General features: G+C 43.6%; 1 protein-coding gene across 1 annotated transcript in view; it reads left to right on the forward strand.

Annotated features, from left to right (window-relative positions):
- LOC106606575 (baculoviral IAP repeat-containing protein 6) overlaps positions 1 to 22,494 on the forward strand; it is a 151,214-nt gene that overhangs the window by 86,820 nt on the left and 41,900 nt on the right. Inside the window, 1 exon segment of the mRNA XM_014202984.2 lies at positions 502 to 667. Within this exon segment, the coding sequence (XP_014058459.2) occupies positions 502 to 667 (166 nt within the window).

A 22,494-nucleotide genomic window follows, 5' to 3' on the forward strand; every position in this document is an offset into this window, starting at 1 on the left:
AAAGCAAATCTATTTTGGACAAATTCTACAATTCTCAGATGATGATGATAAAATGACCTACTTTTATTTCTAAACACTCGCAACCTTAAGCTATTTTCTGTAAGCTCGCCATCATTACCTTGCAAATAATGTTGTGGGTTTATTTTCCTATAGCTACTTTTTATTCATTGTTAAAGTTAAGATGTGGTCAGCTATACTCTGGTCATTATTTGTACTGGCTACCCAGCTAGTTAACAAGCTAGCTGGGTAGGCTGACATTTACTAAATACATTTTTAAATGGACGAGTTTATTGGTGTTAAAATAGTGCAAGTATGCTATTTGGAGCACCGGGCTGCTGATATCGTGCAGTGGCGTATTGTTTACATTTCCATAACCACAAGTTTGATGTTGGCCGACCAATAGAATGTTCATGACATATCGTTAGACCAACTGTCAAACAGCCTTAAGGCCTACACGTGTTGCTAAAAGTATATGTGTGCGCCACTTATTCTGTCTGTCAGGTGCTGGCCAGCTACATCAACCCAGCAGGCTGTGTGAGCCACGGAGAGGCCCCTATGGGGGAGAGCAGGGGCCACAACAGCAACGCCCTGCCCACAGTACTGCAGGAGCTGCTCAGCCAGTCCTGCCTCATTCCAGCCATGTCCTCCTACCTACGCAACGATTCTGGTGAATGAACACTCTTCTTTAGACTTTGTGTTGAAAGTTTCCATGTAGGTTATGATAACTTCCATTTAGGATGGCTTTGCCTTTAATGAAACGGGAAAGTCGATGGCAAATCTCACAACAATTCATTAGATAGGTTCACTACATGGCAAAAAGTATGTACACTACATGGCAAAAAGTACATGGCAAAAAGTATGTTGACACCCCTTCAAATAAGTGGGTTAGGCTATTCAAGCCACACCCGTTGCTGACAGGTGTCTAAAAATGAGCACACCGCCCATGTAATCTCCATAGACAAACATTGACAGTAGAATGGCCCGTACTGAAGAGCTCAGTGACTCTCAATGTGGCACAGTCATAGGATGGCAACTTCCAACAAGTCAGATAGTCAAATTTCTGCCCTACTAGAGCTGCCCCGGCCAACTAAGTACTGTTATCGTGAAGTGGAAACGGCTCAGCCGCTAAATGTTAGGCCACACAAGCTCACAGAACGGGACCGCAGAGTGCTGAAGCGTGTAGCACATAAAAATCTTCTGTCCTCTGTTGCAACACTTACTACCGAGTTCCAATACTGCCTCTGGAAGCAACATCAGCAAAATAACTGTTCACCATACGCAATGTCAAGCTTGGTGTAAAGTGGTGTAAAGCTCGCCGCCGTTGGGCTCTGTATCAGTGGAAACTCGTTCTATGGAGTGATGAATCACGCTTCACCATCTGGCAGTCTGACGGACAAATCTGGGTTAGGCGGATGCCAGGAGAACGCTGAATGCTTAGTGCCAACTGTAGAGATTGGTGGAGGAGGAATAATGGTCTAGGGCTGTTTTTCATGGTTCGGGCTAGGCCCCTTAGTTCCAGTGAAGGGAAATCTTAACGCTACAGCATACAATGGCATTCTAGACGATTCTGTGCTTCCAACTTTGTGGCAACAGTTTTGTAGAAGGCCCTTTCCTGTTTCAGCATGACAATTCCCCTGTGCATAGTGAGGTCCATACAGAAATGGTTTGTCGAGATCGGTGTGGAAGAACTTGACTGGCCTGCGCAGAGCCCTGACCTCAACCCCATCGGCCACCTTTGGGATGAATTGGAACGCTGACTGTGAGCCAGGCCTAATCGCCAAACATCAGTGGCCGACTTTACTAATGCTCTTGTGGCTGAATGGAAGCAAGTCCCCGAAGTAATGTTCCAACATCTAGTGGAAAGCCTCGCCAGAAGAGTGCGAGGCTGTTATATCAGCAAAGGGGGGACCAACTCCATATTAATGCCCATTATTTTTGGAATGAGATGTTCAACGAGCAGGTGTCCACATACTTTTCGCCATTTAGTGTATCAGCACTGGTTATGATGAAAGATGATACCCTTTTTAAAATTGTTTATTGCGTTTCAGTACTGTGTTTCTCATGATCTATGGCTTCTCCTGGTCTCCAACAACATGTGATGGTAGTTATGTCCTCCCCAGGTGAGGTGGGTTGGGTGTGTGTGCCAGTGCAATCTTCTTAACTTTGGGGGTGCTCCACAGTTTGGGAACCACTGGCATATAAGACCACATAGTTGTTTTCAAATGTTGCGCTAAGGGTAGTAGGATATTTATGTGTTGCACGTTTCCTCACAATTGTTTTCTATGTTCTCTCTCCTATTCTACTCAATGCATTGATGACGAATTAGTCAGAAGTGCATTTATATTGTGTTGGAAATACAATGACATTTCTAAAGGAGGCAAATTATTAGTAGGAGAACCTTTTTTTTCCCTTCTCGTCATTGTGATGTCCTTAGATGAGGTCTTTTATGTGAAAGACTGTCTTTTCTGCAGCTAGGCAACCTGGTAAATTGCAGTGAGAGCGTGGGTGGTGGTGGTGTGTGTGTGTGTGTGGGGATCACACACACATGGGGGGTGGTGTGTGCTTGATGAGACCACAGAGCTGCAGGATCTTCCTCTAACATGGCTATTGCTTCTGTGGGGGTCGACGCTCTCCAATAAAGTTCAATAAACAATTTAAATGATATTAATCCAGGTTTTCAAGATACCCATCCACTTATGATTCAGTTTTTTTTCCATGCGCGAGAAAGAATAGATTTTGTCTAATTTGATTATTTGTTACTTGTGACTTCGTCTGGTAGTAATTATTATGTGGAAAATTGGATGACATTTTATCTTCTGACGATAGGAAGTGTCCACCGCTCGACACGATCTCGTTCTCTATGCTGTGTTATATATTTTTAATATGCAACAGACGTTTTTGTTAGAAATAATTAGTTCCCCGCACCGAGCAACTCTTAGAACCTTTTGTCCCTCGAGTATTGTGGTAGAAAAGTTTAGTGAAGGTAATTCTTATTCTGAGCATGTACCATCGTCATTCTACAGTGCTTTCTGTGCGGAGTCTCTACGCTGATGTGATCAGGGTCTGAAAAGGTTTTCTGTGAAAGCAGGATATGATGGTAATCCTCAAAGGTAATCCCTAGTCCCTGGTGGTGAGGGCTGACCCAGAGTTAACTGAACACTGAGTTAAATGATGGGTCAATCCATTGCACTGACTAGGTTTGCTGTCTGTTCAGCTGTGACCCTGGGGGTTTCCAGAGGAGCATGCAGGCCTGTGTTCATCCCAAACCACTCTTAACAGGAGTGTTCAGTCCACCCACCCACCCACCCAACCAACCCCCACACATTTAGAATCGATCCTCTATCTGTGGATGGTAGAATCCATTCTCTATCTTTGGGCATAGTGCAAACTTGTCGGGATAGGAGAATCCATATACTGTCGGACTTTTGACTTAGATACCGTCACGTTACTCTATCGAAACGATACCGCTACAAGAAAAAAAACGAAGGCATATTAACTAAAGTCACAGAATGGCACATAATGATCCAGACAAACTTGGCTACTGCTCTGTTCAATCTTTGGGAATCGTGAGTTCAATATCATTACGTTGGACGTTTTTTACGTCAACGTTTTTCAGAGACAGCCATGTATGCATTAATGAATCAATCATACAATCAATTTTACTTTGTTTTTAACTAACATAATGGTAATCATTTATTTAAATGGTTCTCTATTTATAAATGAAGATGTAGCCCAGGCCTATTCACATGAATGCATATTCAGGAAGTGTGTGCATGCATTGCGTTATTGAGCTTGTTTTGGCTGATGTCATCTGTATCCACATGAAAATCTGTTTCCCTTCCATTTTGGACTTATTTTCTTATACTGGTCAACAACATTTGCATAGAAGTAGCTTATTGTAGAAGTGTGTGCTCGGTCTCTTTAACCAGTAATGACGGTGTTCACTAGGCAAGAATAATATGTATCAATAATTCATTCTTATGTGGTTTCTTGCAATAACCCTCTGACTTTAAAGAACTGTGATTCCGAAAAGATGTGTCTGGAGATTTGGTCAACTCTGTCAGATTTGTCTAAAATCCTAAATGAATCAGGAATGAGCAGGGTCCGCTATACCGTTAGGACCCCTTATTCATGTCCTCATTACAATGTAGTTTAATAAGACCACTCATGGTCTATAAAGTTCTACTTTTGATAGATTTAAACAACAATATTGGCATCATGGTCACATCCCTAAAGTGTCAACTCCCTCTGTCTGATAGAAAATGAATTTTGGTTCAAGTATGTTACATTTAATTAGATTTGAGTCATAAAGCATCTGAGGAAAAGCAAAATTGCTACTGTGTATATACCACTTTAATGAAGAAAAATGCAATTTTTGTCAACTCCGTAAAATATCAGCTCAGATTTTGTTTGTCATCTGAAAGATCTGATAGAATAGTGTTTATTGGGGATTTTCAAATTCATCATTTTACTAATGTTTGTATTTAACTGTTATTTTTAGAGGCAAAAATGTCAATTTTGAGTATTTATCAACTCCGTCACCTGAGTATTTTGTCAATATTCTGAAAACAGTTTAATCACTTCTGCCATTTATACTTAAAGTATTTGCGTGCTAGACGGAAGTGAGGATGTTTGCTCTATAAATGTTTTATGTTCTAAATCTAGAAAAACATGCCAAAGATACTAACAAAATTAGCCCTGAAGCATGTAATAGTGCTATAAAGCAAAATCTGATGTTAGGAAGGGAAATTAAAAAAAGGCTACTTCATATTCATTTCCAGCATCACCCCAATATCAACATGCGTGTTTGTTTTGTAGTGAAAAAGAGAGGAATATAAGTATTTACAATAACATCAAACAATTAGCAGGGAATACCTAATCATAATTGGTTAAAATCACACGATGCACACCAATGATATCATTGAAAACACTAATCTTTCTCCATCTTTTTTACTACAAAACATAGAAACACGCAGTTTTTGCATGTTGATGTTGGGATAGTGCTGGAGATGATGGTTATGAAGTTGGAAGTTTTAGACATGTCCCTTTAAACGATCATTGCCTTAAAACACTTGTTGGACAATAATTGTAAAGATGACATTCCTTTTTATGTTGTCTAACGGAGTTGAAATAAATCCAGTTCCATTTTATTTCTTTTTTATTATTAGGTTCCTTCACATGGTCTGATAGCTGATACTTTGGTCCATCAAAATTATATATTTCAAATTTTGTTAATATTAAGACAAATATTTGTGGGGGAAAAAGTAAATTTTCCCCATCTTTCAAGAATCCTTAAGCTCTTAAACAGCAAAATATTATCTCAGCCTAATACTGCACATTTTTCTCTGCCCCATGAGGGAACAAAATGTCTACAACATTGCGGGGTTGCACTGCGAAACTGCGCTACGCCACTGAAGCTACCGGTATCTTCTTGCATTGTAAAATTTTCTTGCCTGTATGGGCGTTGTATTGCGTACAGTTACTTTTCTTCATGCCGTGTCACATTATTCAAGTGTGCCTACTTCTGTGCAGCATGAGTGGGGAGTTAACATGATGCAGCCCAGTCTCCCAGTGCAGGTTAAGTGGAGCAGGCACAGTGCTTTCACGCTCTGAGGACATTGGCTGACAGGTGATCCATGAGACACATTTGACAGTATTACCGAAGTAATAACTTCTAGTACCGCACTGTTTTTCATGTTCAAGTACATACGTTTGAGTATACTGTGAAGCACTAGTGGGGATAGTAGAATCCATCCACAATCTGTGGGGGATAGGAGAATCTGTGGTGATCTATCCACATTTTGTGGTGAATTTATGGTTCGCTTATGTTTTTGTCCAGTCATTTCTGAATATTAACAGAACAGTTGCTCACAGACCTTTAGCCATTGCCAGGAATAAAATGGCGAGTTGGCACACTACCAAGGAAATAAAATAACCTTGAAAAAACCTTTTCATTGCGTTCTCTCTACAAATACTTTGCTTATAATGAACCCTTAGCGTGAGACATCACTTCCCTGAATATGGACAGGTTATTGGCATGTTTGATTTCAACAAGGTGCATAGACTCGCCCTAAAATGATTTTATGCTTCTCAATCTGTTTGTTCTGAGCTAAACTGGGCAGGTGGGCCTGTATGAACGTGGCCTCCATTCAGAAGGATTTGCTTTATAACGTAATTAAATAATAGTTGCATATCAGGTAGCGGTAGCTAATAGCTTTGTGTATGTAACCGCAACTGCCTCTTTGTCCGATGTTGTCAGTGTGTTGTCTGTTCCTGTATGTGTGTTGTGGTGTGCATTAATGCGCCCCTGGTCTCATAATTAAATAACAGCAGATAAAGAGATGAGTATTGTAATTGGTCCTCATTATCTTTTAAATGCCTCAGACACGCTCAAGCGTGGTGTGTGCAAACATGCAGCCGAGGCTGTCTGCTATTAAATCCCATAATGTTTACTGCCTCTTCGTTGTCGCTGGCCTTTCTCCTATGTCATTGTTGTGATTTAAACATTTGCCTTTTTAAAATGGACTAATATTTCAATTGACGTGTTTTTGGTGATGAATCCACTGTGCAGTAGGGTCAGTTTGAATCGGTTCAGTGTGTGCGCTGATGGGCTCCTCTCACTCTGTTGTATCGGCGCCAGCCCTCAGAGCCATGAGCTGTCAATCAATGTCAAGAGGTTGCTGGTAATCTAAAAATGAGAAGAGACCTAAGCACTCCTGACGTCTTTTTAAAATGTATTTTTTTATATAACGTGCTGTGCTGAGGAGTAGTGGGGGGGGGGGTGTTCCTTCCAAAATGCATTAAGTGCAAGGCAGGGGGCAGGCATCCCTGGGAGGTTGATAACTGTGGGTGTGGTGACAGAGCCAGACTTGGTATTCCGTAGGAGTGTGGCACTAATGATCAACTGTCATATGCTGCTGGAAGGAGGGATTGAAACCTCCATCTCATTTCTACTTAATGTACTGCTTTCACTTTCCATTTTGTCTACCATTTACCTTCAATGGCGTTGCATTTTTTTACATGATGCTTGTAGAAAGAGCTAGCACAATTGCTGTATAACTGTAGCTGATGGTTATGGATGAAGACGGTCATGAAAATGAAAACTTCATAACCGTTTAAACCTTTTGGTGTGGAACAAACCGCTGACTGAAGACGGGATGGTCGGGCATCTGTGCGTTTGAGTCCGTAACTTGCTGAAACAAGCAAAATAGTCTGTGGTTGCCAAGGCAAAGCCCCCGCAATGCAGCAGCACATATAGAATGGGCTTGGAACCTGGCGATTTGACTGGTAAACTCATGGGTACACTTGCAATACTCTGCCGTGAGAAGGAATTCCCCTCGACCACAAATTGGGGGGGAAAAAAACATTATTTTCCATTGGCCCCCATTGTAAAAGCGCCAACTGCTGTGTTTAATGTACATGTAACCAGATAAAACATTCTGACTTACAGTTCTCCCATGTAGGGAATTAGAGCCCTGTGGCTTCAGGTTATTCGGTGTGGGAAATTGTGGGGACCAGGTGTCCAAGTAGGCTACACGTAGCTATGTGTGTGGAAAACATTTCCTCACAGGTAAGATATTGAACTTGTTTAGTATAGTCCGTTTGTAACTCCACTCACTACTTGTAGCTGTATAGTCAGTTTTGTTTGTTGGTCTTTGCTAGCTTAATATTCCGGTCGTTAGCTGCTAGCTCCGTCATGACAAGGGGCATGCGGGAAGCCCTACTTTACATTTTTTACAAGTAGTGAGAATGCTCAGGAGCAGTCGACGTTGAAAAGTAATCTTTAGATATGTTGTGCTTTTGACTAAAACAAGCTGACAACAAGAAAATGGGTTTGAAAAAGGTTGTTTTTGTAGTGAGCCAATGGGGTAACCATGGGTTGTTTTCCCCCAAGGCGGGCGGGCTGCGACGTTCTATCTAATACCGTCTGGGAGTATGGCTGCCTGGTATTCTGACGCAATAATTCCATGGTGATGTTGAATGTTAATTCAAATGATGCTAACTTATGTGGCTCATGCAATATATTGAGTTGAATCAACAAATCACTGCACATACGCTACATGGCCAAAATTATGTGGACACCTGCTCGTCGAACATCTCATTCCAAAATAATGGGCATTAATATGGAGTTGGTCCCCCCTTTGCTGCTATAACTGCCTTCACTCTTCTGGGAAGTCTTTCCACTAGATGTTGGAACATTGCTGCGGAAACTTGGTTCCATTCAGCCACGAGCATTAGTAAGGTCGGGCACTGATGTTTGGCGATTAGGCCTGGCTCGCAGTCTTTGTTCCAATTCATCCCAAAGGTGTCTGATGGGGTTGAGGTCAGGGCTCTGTGCAGGCCAGTCTAATTCTTCCACACTGATCTCGACAAACCATTTCTGTATGGACCTCGCTTTGTTCACAGGGGAATTGTCATGCTGAAACAGGAAAGGGCCTTCTACAAACTGTTGCCATAAAGTTGGAAGCACAGAATTGTCTACAATGTCATTGTATGCTGTAGTGTTAATTTCCCTTCACTGGAACTAAGGGGCCTAGACCAAACCATGAAAAACAGCCCCAGACCATTATTCCTCCTCCACCAAACTTTACAGTTGGGCAGGTAGCTTTCTCTTGGAATCCGGCAAAACCAGATTCGTCCGTCGGACTGCCAGATGGTGAAGCGTGATTCATCACTCCAGAGAATGCATTTCCACTGCTACACAGAGTCCAATGGTGGTGAGCTTTACACCACTCCAGCCGACACTTGGCATTGCGCATGGTGAGCTTAGACTTTTGTGTGGCTGCTCAGCCATGGAAACCCTTTTCATAAAGTTCCCGACCAACAGCTATTGTGCTGATGTTGCTTTGAGGCAGTTTTGAACTTGGTAGTGAGTGTTGCAACCGAGGACAGAAGATTTTTACGAGCTTCAGCACTTGGCGGTCCTGTTCTGTGAGCTTGTGTGGCCTACCACTTCACGGCTGAGCTTTTGCCGCTCCTAGACACGTTTCCACTTCACAATAACATCACTTACAGTCGACCATGGCAGCTCTTGCAGGGCAGAAACTTGACAAACCGACTTGTTGGAAAGGTGGAATCCTATGACGGTGCCACGTTGAAAGTCACTGAGCTCTTCAGTAAGGCCAGTCTACTGCAAATGTTTACTTATGGAGATTGCATGGGTTGTGTGCTTGATTTTATACGGGTGTGGCTGAAATAGCCGAAATCCACTAATTTGAAGGGGTGTCCACATACTTGTAGTGTATTTTTACATACTGCGTTGCGCTTGTGGGTACAATAGCAATGGCCGCCAGTCCACCCATTATGCCATCATTGACTTGAATGGGGATGCCCATTCTTTTCATTATATTTCTATGGCAGAACCTGCAGTCAGGAGGAGAAAGTGTCAAAATAAATACAATTCAATAAATAATAGTTTATTTTTGCTATTTGAACAGTTATTACGGTGGCCATGGTCATTTGGCTGGCCAATTACCGTCTTCCAAAATTCCATGACCGCGACAGCCCTACTTGTATAAACGGTTATGTTTTTTTACAGTTTAGTGAGAGAGAAAAAAATCTGTAGGCCTAGGTCCTTGCAGCTTGGATTGCGTGGTGTTTCGGAAAAGTGCCGGTACCTTTGCTTCAGGGGTGACACCAAACGCATCAATCTTTCTTTGAAATCTATTAAGATGGGCTACTCCAGTCCAAACCCATTCTCATACCATGCACCATTCATCCAGTGTCGATACATTAAAAACCTGGCTACTAGCTTTATTAAGGGATACCACACTAGATGACATTAAAAGCATCATTAAGGCTACAACACCACACTCCTCTGTCTCCATTCATGCTCTTCATCCTCAGTGTGCTGCCTAATAGCCGCCGTGCTGTGACGAATTTCTTAGCCCAGCCTACCCATGCTCTCCTAAGAGGCACGGGGGGAAACCCTTTTGTGTCCCATTGCTTACTGTGGCCTCTGCCTGCCCCTCTTCCCATCCTCCCTCTCCCCTCAGTCGATCTGCCTCAGGCCACACTCATTCCTCCTGCTAATCTCCCAACTTGGCTGTGCCGCTTGCGTATTATTCCACATTAGTCATCGGGTGTCTTGGCAATCCTTTTGGGACGCATTACACCGCCGCGCACTCCATCACAGGAAGTTAGACCATTAGTGAGAGGTAATGCCTTTTAATGTCACTGCGAAACTAATCTATTTTAATTGAAAATGACATTTATTTCTCCCCTCGCTCACTCCCCTTTTACACAACCGTCCTCACACGTGACCCCTCCCGCACCTCACCGTCCTTCCGTGAGCGTGTTAGGAACAGCTTGTTAAACAGGACAAGCATCTAGTCCACGCTTTGGTGAAGCGTTCTCTGTGGGGTGTATTGGTGAGGAATCCTCCATACTGCATTTGGGCCAAGTGCTTCCATCTACGCGCAGAAACCATGAGCAGGGATGGCTTAGCTCCGCCGCATTAGCATCTCCTCCGCTCTTCCCTCTTGCCTTCATTCCGATTCCACCCTTTTCAAAAGCAGATGTGATTTGAAGCCATCCGTGTTTAATGGGCCTGTACGTTGATGTAGTGGGTCATCTGAACAAGGGAGGTTTCCAGAGAGAGGGCTGGACGGGTTATTCATGGCCCAGACCCCATAATCTCATGGAGAGGCCCTTGTGGGGATCGTGACTGCCCTATACTGCTCCAGTTCTCAGCACCTATACTACATTTCTACAGTGCTTGTCTCTACTGCTGGACATGTTCCTAGTGGATCTGAATCCACAAGGTGAATGTTAAACGACTCACCTCCCCAGATTCATTAACGCTTCCCCTCCCCCTATTTGCATATGACAATCTACCCCCGGCTGGCTGCCTATTCTACTATGGAATCTTCTCTGTATGGCCGTTTTGAAGTATATATGGGTGTCTATGCCTATTGGGTTAGCAGTAAGGCGGTAAGGGCAGCGGTAAGTATGGATCGCAGGCAGGCCTCCCCGTGGTAAGAGTACTCCTCGTGGTAAGAGTACTCCACGTGGTAAGAGCATTGCCTTGAAAGCGGGTTGTCCTTTCTGACATTACTGGATCACTGTGGAAGAGATGTTGTGCACATGAGGATTAAGCCTGACTAGTTTCCTAGGCAGTCCCAGCCTCTAGCATCAGGAACAGGCAGATGGAAGTAGGGCTGGGAGCGGATGAGGTTTATTGGGCTGCTGTGTTTCTTGTCGTTTTCCTCCGTGAGCACGCGATGTCATTAATAGCACCTGGTCTGATTACAGCGACCCTTTTGGTTTTGTATCATGTGGTGTTTCCTAACAGTGTGCGTTGTTCACTTGTGTAGTTACCTAGGTTGTACTTGCTAGCTACTTTCTTCATCTTGTGTGTCCTTGACCCTATTGATTCACACACAATGTGCACATACACACGCTCCCACACAGCACATTGAGGTAGGTGCAACTGACACGATTTCAATTTCCTGATCTGAAACTGAGCTGTGAAAGCTGAAGACTCTCTCTGAATCCTAATACTAGTCTGAGTAGGAGGGTACCTAACTAATGGAACACTTTGTAGGCATGCTATAAGCTTGTGAGAGGTGAAAATACAGTCCCCATCCAGCCCCTTTGAGTATGTGACAAACTTCCTGTTACGCACCCATCATCTTCACCGTATGTCTCGTATCCTTACTGGCATCTATGCGTTCTGTCTCACACATACTCAGACAGGCATTTACTTATGCATACATTCTCACACAGAACCCATCATAGATTAGGCTTGAGGCTAATCCAATTCATATATTCTAATTTTATTGTTTACATTTTCCCTATAGCACAGTACATCTAGAGTTTATCCATATATTTATAAAAGCTTTACATTTTTATACAGAAACAGGATTACTGACACTACCCTGAAATCAACATGAACAAATACGCCCCCCCCACCCCCCAATAACCGAACAGAACGTGGAAAAATATGCAGAAAGAGACAGTGTAAGCCAGGCCTTATGTATTAGTAAATGCAGAATGGAGCTTTCTTTCTGGTGCCCACAAGGTCCTTTCCACCCCTGTGGATGATTTCATCACCACCGCAGGCTCTCCTGTCGGTCTTTCTCTCCACTTCCTTTTTTATTGCAGATCTCCAGTTTGGTTTTGAAGTCCCAGGTGGTCAATTGGAATAGAAATGTTTCCTAGTAATTGCCACTCCTGCTCTCCTCGCAGATCAGTTCTTGCCGGGAGCGAGATACAGACAATAGAGATCGCTCTGTTGTGATCTGTCAAATCATGAGAAGCGGTGACTAACCCTTTGGTTTTGGGGGGGTGTGTGTGTGTGTGCGCGCGTGCGTGTGGCCTATCTGACGGCAAGCAGCACATTACATTAAGCTCCTCCAGAGCCACACTGCCGGGGTAACGTGCACTGTGACATCCCACCAAGCAGTTTAAAACGCTGTCCCCGGAAGATTACCAATGGGATATGGTGGTGTACAGTTAATCTGTAATGGCTTCCCAGTGTTCTGTGCATGCACTGCCTCCTCCACGCCATGCCCCTTGAACCGTCCAGGCCAGTGACATCAGTGTCCCTTATTCCGTTTTTTTATAATCCATTTGACAAAGGAGATTTGTCAGTAACACTGTTTCCCTCATCACGCCAATGAGTCTAAGGTGATGTTCCACTCCAGGCTGTGCTGGCCTGTAGCCTGGGAAAGTGAACCCTGGCTGGGGCTGGGCCAGTGTCTGTCTGCCCATCCTGGATCCAGATCCAGCACAGCTATGGTCCTGATGTAGCCAACAGCTCACTGTTATCTCCCTGGTTCGTGGCTGTGAGACGCCTCCTCCACATAACTGTCCATCCTCACTCTCTGTGTTGGGAAACTGCTCATGTCGTTTTTAACTAGTATAAAGTTAAGGGGAGGAGCTCGGGATTTAAAATCCAGTATATGTTGATTTAGGATTAAAAGGAATCTTGGTTTGTGCCTTGTCGTTTTGGAGGATCACTCCTACTCTGGCTTAGGTCACACGACAGTGTATATGTAAACAAAGACGATGACAAAGAGGTTGAGGAAAGTGCCAACGATGCCCAGCAAGGCCAAAATGGACTCCTCCTGCTCCTCCTTGCTCTCCAGCGCCCGCACCTCCTCAATAGTGATGACCGTGGGACCCATGGCCATAATACTCGCTCAACCTGGCAGGGGTGCTGCTGGCACTTATCTGCAGAGGGAGAGAGGGGGATGGAGGTAGCCCACGTGACATAGGCACATACAGAGACACAAACATTAGAGAAAAGAAACAACGCACGCCCACAATCAAGAGAACACAGACAATGGGAATGAATGTGATGTTTCGTTTTAAGGTTGCACCGCTACGATGCATCCAACTCCCCTCCCCACTCGTCCTCTTCTACATGTGCTTTATACGGCGCCCTGGGGAAAATTGAACCAAACAGCCCTCGACTAGCCTAGCCAACAGAATCCTCAAGAAGAAATCAATGGTGATCGAACCAAATAATTCCTATGCTCTGTTTATTCATTGCCATAGCTGTTGTGTCCACCACAATAGAATCCTAGTATTCAACATCCCTTAATGTCTAGCCGCAACACAAAAGTTAAACGCCCCCGCAAATGTTCAATGACATTGGACGTGTCAAAACGAGCATAATTTAATGCTCCCATTTAGAGCCCCTTACACCCACCCTCCCTCCCTTTTTTCCCCCCAAAGGTAGTTAATGATTTTCTGCCCACCACTCCTTGTAAGTGTCCCTACGGCGCCGGTGCTCTAGCTGGTGTCAGACCTCCCAGGGAAATCTACAGGGAGGTAAACAGTCAGTGACACTGCCACATCCAGCCAGGGCTGAGAGGCATGCGGCGCAAAGCTACAGCCACAACACCGTCAACAATAAGCAGCCCGCGAAAACAGCAGCCCCCCCCCCCTGAATCTCAAACAGGCAGTTCCTACCATCCATCCGAAGAGAGACAGAATAGAAAGAGGGCGGAGGAGAGCTGATGAAAGATGGGTGAAAAAGGTTTCTTACCCTACGGCGTGAAGAGTGGGGTGACATCCAGCATGCTTTTGGGTCCTGAGCGGAGAAGCATGGCCACACACGGGAGCCTGCATTAGGGGGAAGCAGGAGAGGCTGGCTGCGTAGCCTCGCTCCCAGCGTCGGAGAGAAGGAATGAAAAGGGAAAGGAGATCCTGGCTCCCAACTGCGCCTTGGTGCGTGGCTCTGCGCAGACACTGCTCTCTGTGAAAAATCACCCCCTTCTTGCCGTATGAATTCTCCAGTCCTCTGCGCCACCCCCTGGGTTAAATGCTGTCTTGGTGTTGGTTGCGCTATAGTCTCCGTTTTTTGCTTTTGTTTTATTCCTCAGGTCTCCTCCACCAAAACTGAAGCACTAGGGGGCTTGGAGAAACCCTCTCCCCATACGCTCCCCCTCCCTCCCCACTACGATCCCCATCCTCCCGCCCCTCTCTTTTCCAATTCCAAATTCCACCACAGCCCCCCTCTTCCTCCTCCTCAGCTCTTCTTGTCTTTTTGACCCTCTTAGCAGCTCAAAGAGCGAGCGCCACAGTCTCTGTGACAAATGTACACGCCCCCTCTTCTCTCCTCCTTTCTTGCTTCCCACCTTCGGGAGCAGAGCAATTAGTGCCTTTCAGAGGCGCCTCTCTCTCGCCTGCCGCTGAAACCCGGAGGCACAGCCGCGCTTGGTTACTCTGGAGACGCTAGCGCTTGTGGCGGCTACTACAGACAGCTCACCGCTCAGCAAGTGGTATTCCAAAGAGCCAGGTAGAACAGTAAAATCCCAGAGAGCTGGAAAGCCTGAGTGCTGCTGCGTAGCTGTTGCTATGTTGGTCTGTACCTGCAGCTGGTGGCGGCTGTGTTGTGGCGGGTCCCCTGTGCAAGCCGTGGGAGAGACGTGCATTGCATAACCAAGCAGAAAGCGAGAGAGCCCGGGTCCTTGTGGCAGGAGGGAGGGGAGAGGGGACAACGCTCAAGCTTCCCACAGTCTCCTCCTCGGCCGCGGGGGCTGGTTGAGCACACACAACCGGGGCTATTACTGCCAACGAAATTGTTTATTTTTTTTAGGGGAGAAGAGATGAAGCGACCTCTTCCTCAACGCAGCACGGTGGCAGAATGCACGTAGCACATCCCTTTGTCAGGCACAGCTAGACTGGAGAAGAGGAGGGTGGGGACAGGACGTGGCTAAGAGATGAGGCGTAGTGGGGATTGTATAAATATATGTTCAGGGGTCTCTACTCTGAGAAGCAGTAGCAGCAAAGCGACGACGCTTTACCTTTTTATTTTTTTATTTTGTAATTTAGCATACGTACTTATCGAGAGCGCATACATTTTCATACTTTTTTCATACTGGTCCCCCGTGGGAATCGAACCCACAACTCTGGCATTGCAAGTGCCATGCTCTACCAACTGAGCCACATGGGAACCTTTTGTTCCACACCCCGATTTCTCTCATCCTCACCAGAGGGACTGTTGTTCCCCCTGAACTACCAAATTGCACTGTCATGTTGTGTGCAAAAATGGTACCCCAACCAGCATGCATGTCCTCTATCACCCCCTTACATAAGTTAGACTCCCCAACCCAACATGTAGAGGTGCTGATGTTGACAAACACGAGAGCGTGCACTCTCCAGTTCCCCAGAAGGATTGCGTTTTCTAAATGTATGTCAACGTATATGATCCAATCAAAGTTTCCAGCAGTGACTCACTCTAGCCCTTCAGCACTCCTCCTTCATTTGAGTTGCCCTCCTGATATTTAACTTTCTCTCATCTTATTCTTCCGTTTCAATGAAGTACAGTATATGGTTATCAGTCACTCTGATTTGAACCTGTTTTTGCTCCTAGGACTGTTTATTTTGGTTTTCTGTCATGTGAACGATCTTACACCGACTTGTGAATATATTGGCTCAATTTTATTAACGTCCCCATCCAGTCCCTTTCCAGCCCGGTCAATTATACAAGGTCCCCAGGCTGGCCCTGCGGTTGCAAGCCTGTTTGGAGTCTTAGCAAGCCATGACCATGAAGGTCCACTATTTAACTAGAGGATTTGGCTCTGCTTTGAAAACAGATCATACTGCAAGTGTAATTTGTATTTATTATGGATCGCAGCTACTCTTCATGGGGTCCAGTTAAATGAAGGCAGCTATACAATTTTTAAAACATTACAATATAGTGCATATATTATCGTGTGTGTATGCATGTGTTCGTTGCTTCACAGTCCCCGCTGTTCCATAAAACAGTTACTTGATGTGGAATAGAGTTCCATGTAGTCATGGATCTATGTAGTACTGTGCGCCTCCCATAGTCTGTTCTGGACTTGGGTACTGTGAAGAGACCTCTGATGGCATGTCTTTTTAGGGTATGCATGGGTGTCCAAGTTGTGCTCCAGCAGTTCAAAAAGACAGCTCGGCGCATTCAACATGCCAATACCTCTCATAACTACAAGTAGTGTTGAAGTCAATCTCTCCTCCACTTTGAGCCAGGAGAGATGGACCAAACGACTGAACAGTAGTCCAGGTGTAACAAAACTAGGGCCTGTAGGACCTGCCTTGATGATAGTGCTGTTAAGGTAGAGCAGCGCTTTATTATGGACAGACTTCTCCCCATCTTAGCTACTGTTGTATTGATATCTTTTGACCATGACAGTTTACAATCCAGGGTTACTCCAAGAAGTTTAGTCACCTCAACTTTCTCTATTTCCACGTTATTTATTACAAGATTTAGTTGAGGTTTAGTGAATGATTTGTCCCAAATAGAATACTTTTAGATTAAGAAATATGTAGGTCTAATTTATTCCTTGCCACCCACTCTGAAATGAACTGCAGCTCTTTGTTAAGTGTTGCCGTCATTTCAGTCACTGTAGTAGCTGACGTATAGTGTTGTCATCTGCATTCGTAGACACTGGCTTTACTCAAACCCAGTGGCATGTCATTAGTGAAGATTGAAAAAAGTAAGGGGCCTAGACAGCTGCCTGGGGAATTCCTGATTCTACCTGGATTATTTTGGAAAAGCTTCCGTTAAAGAACACCCTCTGTTCTGTTAGACAAGTAACTCTTTATCCACAATATAGCAGGGGGTGTAAAGCCATAACACAAGTGTTTCCAGCAGCAGACTATGATTGATAATGTCAAAAGCTGCACTGAAGTCTTAACAAGACAGCCCCCACAATCTTTTTATCAATTTCTCTCAGCCAATCATCAGTCATTTTTGAAAGTGCTGTGCTTGTTGAATATCCTTCCCTATAAGCTTGCTGAAAGTCTGTTGTCAATTTGTTTACTGTAAAAAAGCATTGTATCTGGTCAAACTATTTTTTCCCCCCAAGTTTACTAAGGGTTGGTAACAGGATGATTGGTCGGCTATTTGAGCCAGTAAAGGGGGCTTTACTATTCTTAGGTAGCGGAATTACTTTTGCTTCCCTCCAAGCCTGGGAGCACACACTTTGCTATTATCCTCAGTAATTTTCCATCCAAGTTGTCAGACCCTGGTGGCTTGTCCATTGTTGATAGACAAAATCATTTTCCACCTCTGCCACACTCACTTTACGGAATTCAAAATTACGTTGCTTGTCTTTCATAATTTGGTCAGATATACTTGGATGTGTAGTGTCAGCGTTGGTTGCTGCCATGTCATGCCTAAGTTTGCTAATCTTACCAATTAAAAAAATGATTAAAGTAGTTAACGTAATCAGTTGGTTTTGTGATGAATGAGCCATCTGATTCAATGAAGGATGGAGCCAAGTTTGCCTTTTTTCCCAACGTTTCATTTAAGGTGCTCCAAAGCTTTTTACTGTCATTCTTTGTCATTTCTTTGTTTCATAGTGTAGTTTCTTCTTCTTTTTATTCAGTTTAGCCACATGATTTCTCAATTTGCAATACGTTTGCCAATCGGTTGTGCAGCCAGATCTATTTGCCATTCCTTTTGCCTCATCCCTCTCAACCATAACATTTTTTAAATTCCTCATCAATCCACTGGGATTTAAGTTTTTGCAGTCATTTTCTTAATGGGTGCATGCTTAATAGTAACTGGAATAAGCAGTTTCATAAATGTGTCAAGTGCAGTGTCTGTTTGTTCCTCATTACACACCACGGACCAACAAATATTCTTTACATCAACAACATAGGAATCACTACAAATCATATTGTATGGCCTCTTATACAATATGTTAGGCCCAGTCTTTGGAACTTTTGGTTTTCCTAGATATGGCTACTATATTGTGATCACTACATCCGATGGATCTGGATACTGCTTTCAAGCAAATTTCTGCAGCATTAAAGATGTGATCAGTACATGTTGATTTCATTCCTGTGCTGTTTGTAACTACTCTGGTAGGTTGACTGAGAACCTGAACCAGGCACTGGTTACAGTTTTAAGCTTTTTCTTGAGTGGTCAGCTTGATGAAAGCCAGTCAATATTTAAGCCACCCAGAAAATATACCTCTGTTGATATCACACACATTATCAAGCATTTCACATATGTTATCCAGATACTGACTTAGCACTTTGGTCTATAGCAGCTTCCCACAAGAATGAACTTTAGGTGAGGCAGATGAACCTGTAACCATATTACTTCAACAGTATTTAACATGAGATCGTCTCTAATCTTTACAGGAATGTGGTTCGGGAATATAAACAACAACACCTCCACCATTGGCATTTCTGTCTTTTCTGTAAATGTTATAACCTTGTATTGCAACCACTGTATCGAAGGTATTATCTATATAAGTGAGTTTCAGAGATAATATGAATGTCATCTGGTACTAGCAAATTATTGATTTCATGGAACTTGTTTCTTAAGCTACATATGTTAACGTGGGCTATTTTGAGCACCTTCTGGGATGCTTGTTTTGATTGATTGCTTTACTGGGAAGCTTAGCAGAAGTAGATATGCTCATGTTATTTATGTTAGTGCAGGGTGAGCTGCACACAGTGGACTTCCTACTAGGGCACACCGCCTCAGTGCTAACAGTATAAAACTGGTTCATAGGCACATGATTACTGCATACAATAGCTGTACGATCAGCAGAGGCATTCAGGGAACTTAGAGGAACTTAAATTAGGTTACTTGCATTGTCTACCAAAACCCCTGGTATAATGTACATTTGCTGAAGAATTATGACAACTCAGCATCACAATGGTAGGGATTAACTGAGCTGGGCTTAAGTCATTGTCTCAACGCAGCCTTATAATGCTGTGAAAGGATCTAGGAAACCCAAGTGTTTTGGATGGATCCCATCCTCCTTATAAAGCATGTTTTAGTTTCCAAAAGGTATCGAAATTGTCCACAAAAGCTACACCCATTGGGCTGCATTAATCATGTAACCAGATGTGAAGAGAGAATCTTGCTAAAGTGTTCAATGCCACGATTGAGAGGGCACAGGGCCAGATAAGACGGGTATTTTATTAGTGTCTAGCAGAGAGTCAATCAGCTCTTTTAAAATCCAGTTTCAACTGTTCAGAGCTGCCCTTCATAATGTCATTAAAACCCACATGGACTATGATAGAATCAATTTGGAGATGTAGAAGCACCGCTCGATCCAGAGCAGGTTGCCAATGTCGACTTCGAAATCTTAGGAGTAGGCACAGTGGCCGCAGATACAGGTACCCCCAGCGGCGAAGGTGCAGGAAGAACAGGCATCAGGACTGAGAAACTATTGGTTGTTGGTATCCGCTCCGGGCCTCTCGTTGGGACTGTAGACTGCGTTGCTGGAGGCCGCTGTCTTCGGCTTCCACGGCTTGTGACATGCGACGATCGTTGATTGCCATGCTCCTCTTGCTGTGCTCCTTCGACTCCGCTGTCAGATGGGGGAGCTCCGGGCTACTCTGGCCAGTCGGACAACAACAAGGTGATGTATACAACAAGCGCGAACGCCGTTCAGCCACCTGCGTAGAAAAGGTAAACATTCCACTCTGCGTTTGCCCCAGTTTCTTACGTCGGCTGGCGACCTGCTTGATCAAGGAATCCAGCTCAAGCCTATAATCCTCTGAGTGATCCAGTTTGTCCTGAAACAAAGCGTAGTAGATACAGATCCTACAGCGCTGGAACCGTTCATCTATACATGTAGCTAGACTGTGACTGACATACTTTACCAGATTATAGTGCTGAGGTGAATAGGTAACGAGTGCAGTTTACTGTTACTTTCACCATGACACGGGTGTATACTTCAAACAGTTGTAAAACAAGTTTTGCGACCAAAACTAGCGTTTCTATTGGGGATGGGCACGGTTATTTGACTATCCGAACGGACGTTAGTATTCGATTACTTGGGAAACGTATTTTTTTTTATTTATTTTATTTTCATTCTTTTAAGGCTTTGTCTATTTTTTATATATATATAAATGATATGACAACGCTACATAGCCTACAAGGATAGACCATTTGAAATTTGAATAAAAGGACCGTTATGAGTGCACCCATTAAACAAAGACGCATCCGTTTTACACGTGTAGCTTGTTATTGACGGTCAATCAGAGTGGGAGATTTCTAATCAATGCAAACTGGAATTAAAATTACAGAATTAAGTTGGCTAAATGAGAAGGCGTAGGCTACAATGATCAACCAACAGTTAGGCTGTTTCATATGGAGTTGTTGAGCAAAATAGCCTCAATTAGCCTTGCTAGTTAGCTGGCTACTGTTGCTAGCTAGAGTCTTGATACCGTCAAGACGGGCTCTACCTGATGGTACGATAACCTATGGCAGCAACAAGTTTGTCTTACTCTCTCTCGCGAGCTTTCTTGCTCGCACTCACGCTTTGTCTCGTGCTAATTCAGATTGCTTTATTGGCATGAAATGCAATTTGTAGATACTGCCAAAGCAGTATAGTGGTACAGCATTTCAGTAAATACAGTACAATGCAATGTGGATAATGAAAGTTAGTTTCAGTAGTAATAATAATCGTTAACAGTACATATCATGTATACAGTTACAACATCTTCTGTCTATACATTTAATTAAATGAAGCGATTATTAAAGAATGGCTAATAAATAAAAAAATGTACATGTTTACACTATAATACTTGTAAATTACATACAATGTAAATACTGAAGGGAATTAATGGTCATGGGATCTCTCTCAGCCTATGGCAACCAAGCTTTGTTTTTTACTTGAAGAGATCTAGCAAGCAAAACTCACAGCCCCCCTCTTCCAATGCATTGTGACTATAAAATTCCAGAAATTTGTGCAGTGAATTCTGTTAGATGAAAAGCCAAAATTAGTATGACATCTGGGCATTTACAACATAATAGACTTTCGAAAATGTGCATAATATAAAACTATTTTTTTGTGTACTCACCCATACTGTCTGTAGACCGTTTATTTGGACACGGCCCCTGATTGACCGTTCAATGAATGATCATGTGAGCACTTATCGACCAGTATCCACTTTCGAGCCAATGGAAGAAAACTCTTCAGCTGTGACTTTCTGGCTTTGCAAGGAAGCGCTCAGATGTTCCATGAGAGAAATACCTCTAACTGGGATGAGTGGATGAACACCTCTGATCATTAGGATCCACACACACACCAATCTCAATGCTGGGAAATTACAGACCGGGGCAATTATCAGCAGGGCGAATTCTACAGAGGCAGCCCCCAGGCAGCCCATTTTTTTCCAAATGACTCCAATCAGAGTCATATTACAACTGTGGCAAAATGATTAGGATCCCTGGTGTTTCGAAGCATTCAGAGAAACAATGTCTTCTCGAGGACTGGAGAGGCATTTTACGGTTCGGAATTTGTGCTTGATTAGGAACAAACAAAAAAGCTGATGCAATTCAACTAGATTATGGCTATATCTCCTTGGAATTTGTCCCTTGAATTGATCCACCATCACAAATTTTGATTATGTCCCTGGTATGTACTGTATAGTGCTAATTAAGTGGGTGCTTAAATTTGTCCTATTTCAGACATGTACAAGTGGGGGTTTTTTGCATATAAAGTACCAGTCAAGTTTAGACACCTACTCTTTCCAGGGTTTTTCTTTATTTGTACTATTTTCTACATTGTAGAATAATAGTGAAGACATCAAAACTATGACATAACACATGGAAACATGTAGTAACCAAAAAAGTGTTAAACAAATCTATATATATTTTGGATTTGAGATTCTTCAAAGTAGCCACCCTTTGCCTTGATAGATTTGCACACTCTTGGCATTCTCTCAACCAGCTTCATGAGGTAGTCACCTGGAATGCATTTCACTTAACAGGTGTGCCTTGTTAATTTGTGTAATTTCTTTCCTTCATGCGTTTGAGCCAATCAGTTGTGTTGTTACAAGGTAAGGGTGGTATACAGAAGATACCAAAAGTAACAGGCACATCTCAACATCAACTGTTCAGAGGAGATTGCGGGAATCAGGCCTTCATGGTCGAAATGCTGCAAAGAAACCTCTTCTAAAGGACCCCAATAAGAAAAGACTTGCTTGGGCCAAGAAACACAGCAATGGACATTAGACCGGTGGAAATCTGTCCTTTTGGTCTGAGTCTAAATTTGAGATTTTTGGTTCCGACCGCCATGTCTT

Source organism: Salmo salar, chromosome ssa01 (genome assembly GCF_905237065.1).
Source record: "Salmo salar chromosome ssa01, Ssal_v3.1, whole genome shotgun sequence".
NCBI classification, from domain to species: domain Eukaryota; kingdom Metazoa; phylum Chordata; class Actinopteri; order Salmoniformes; family Salmonidae; genus Salmo; species Salmo salar.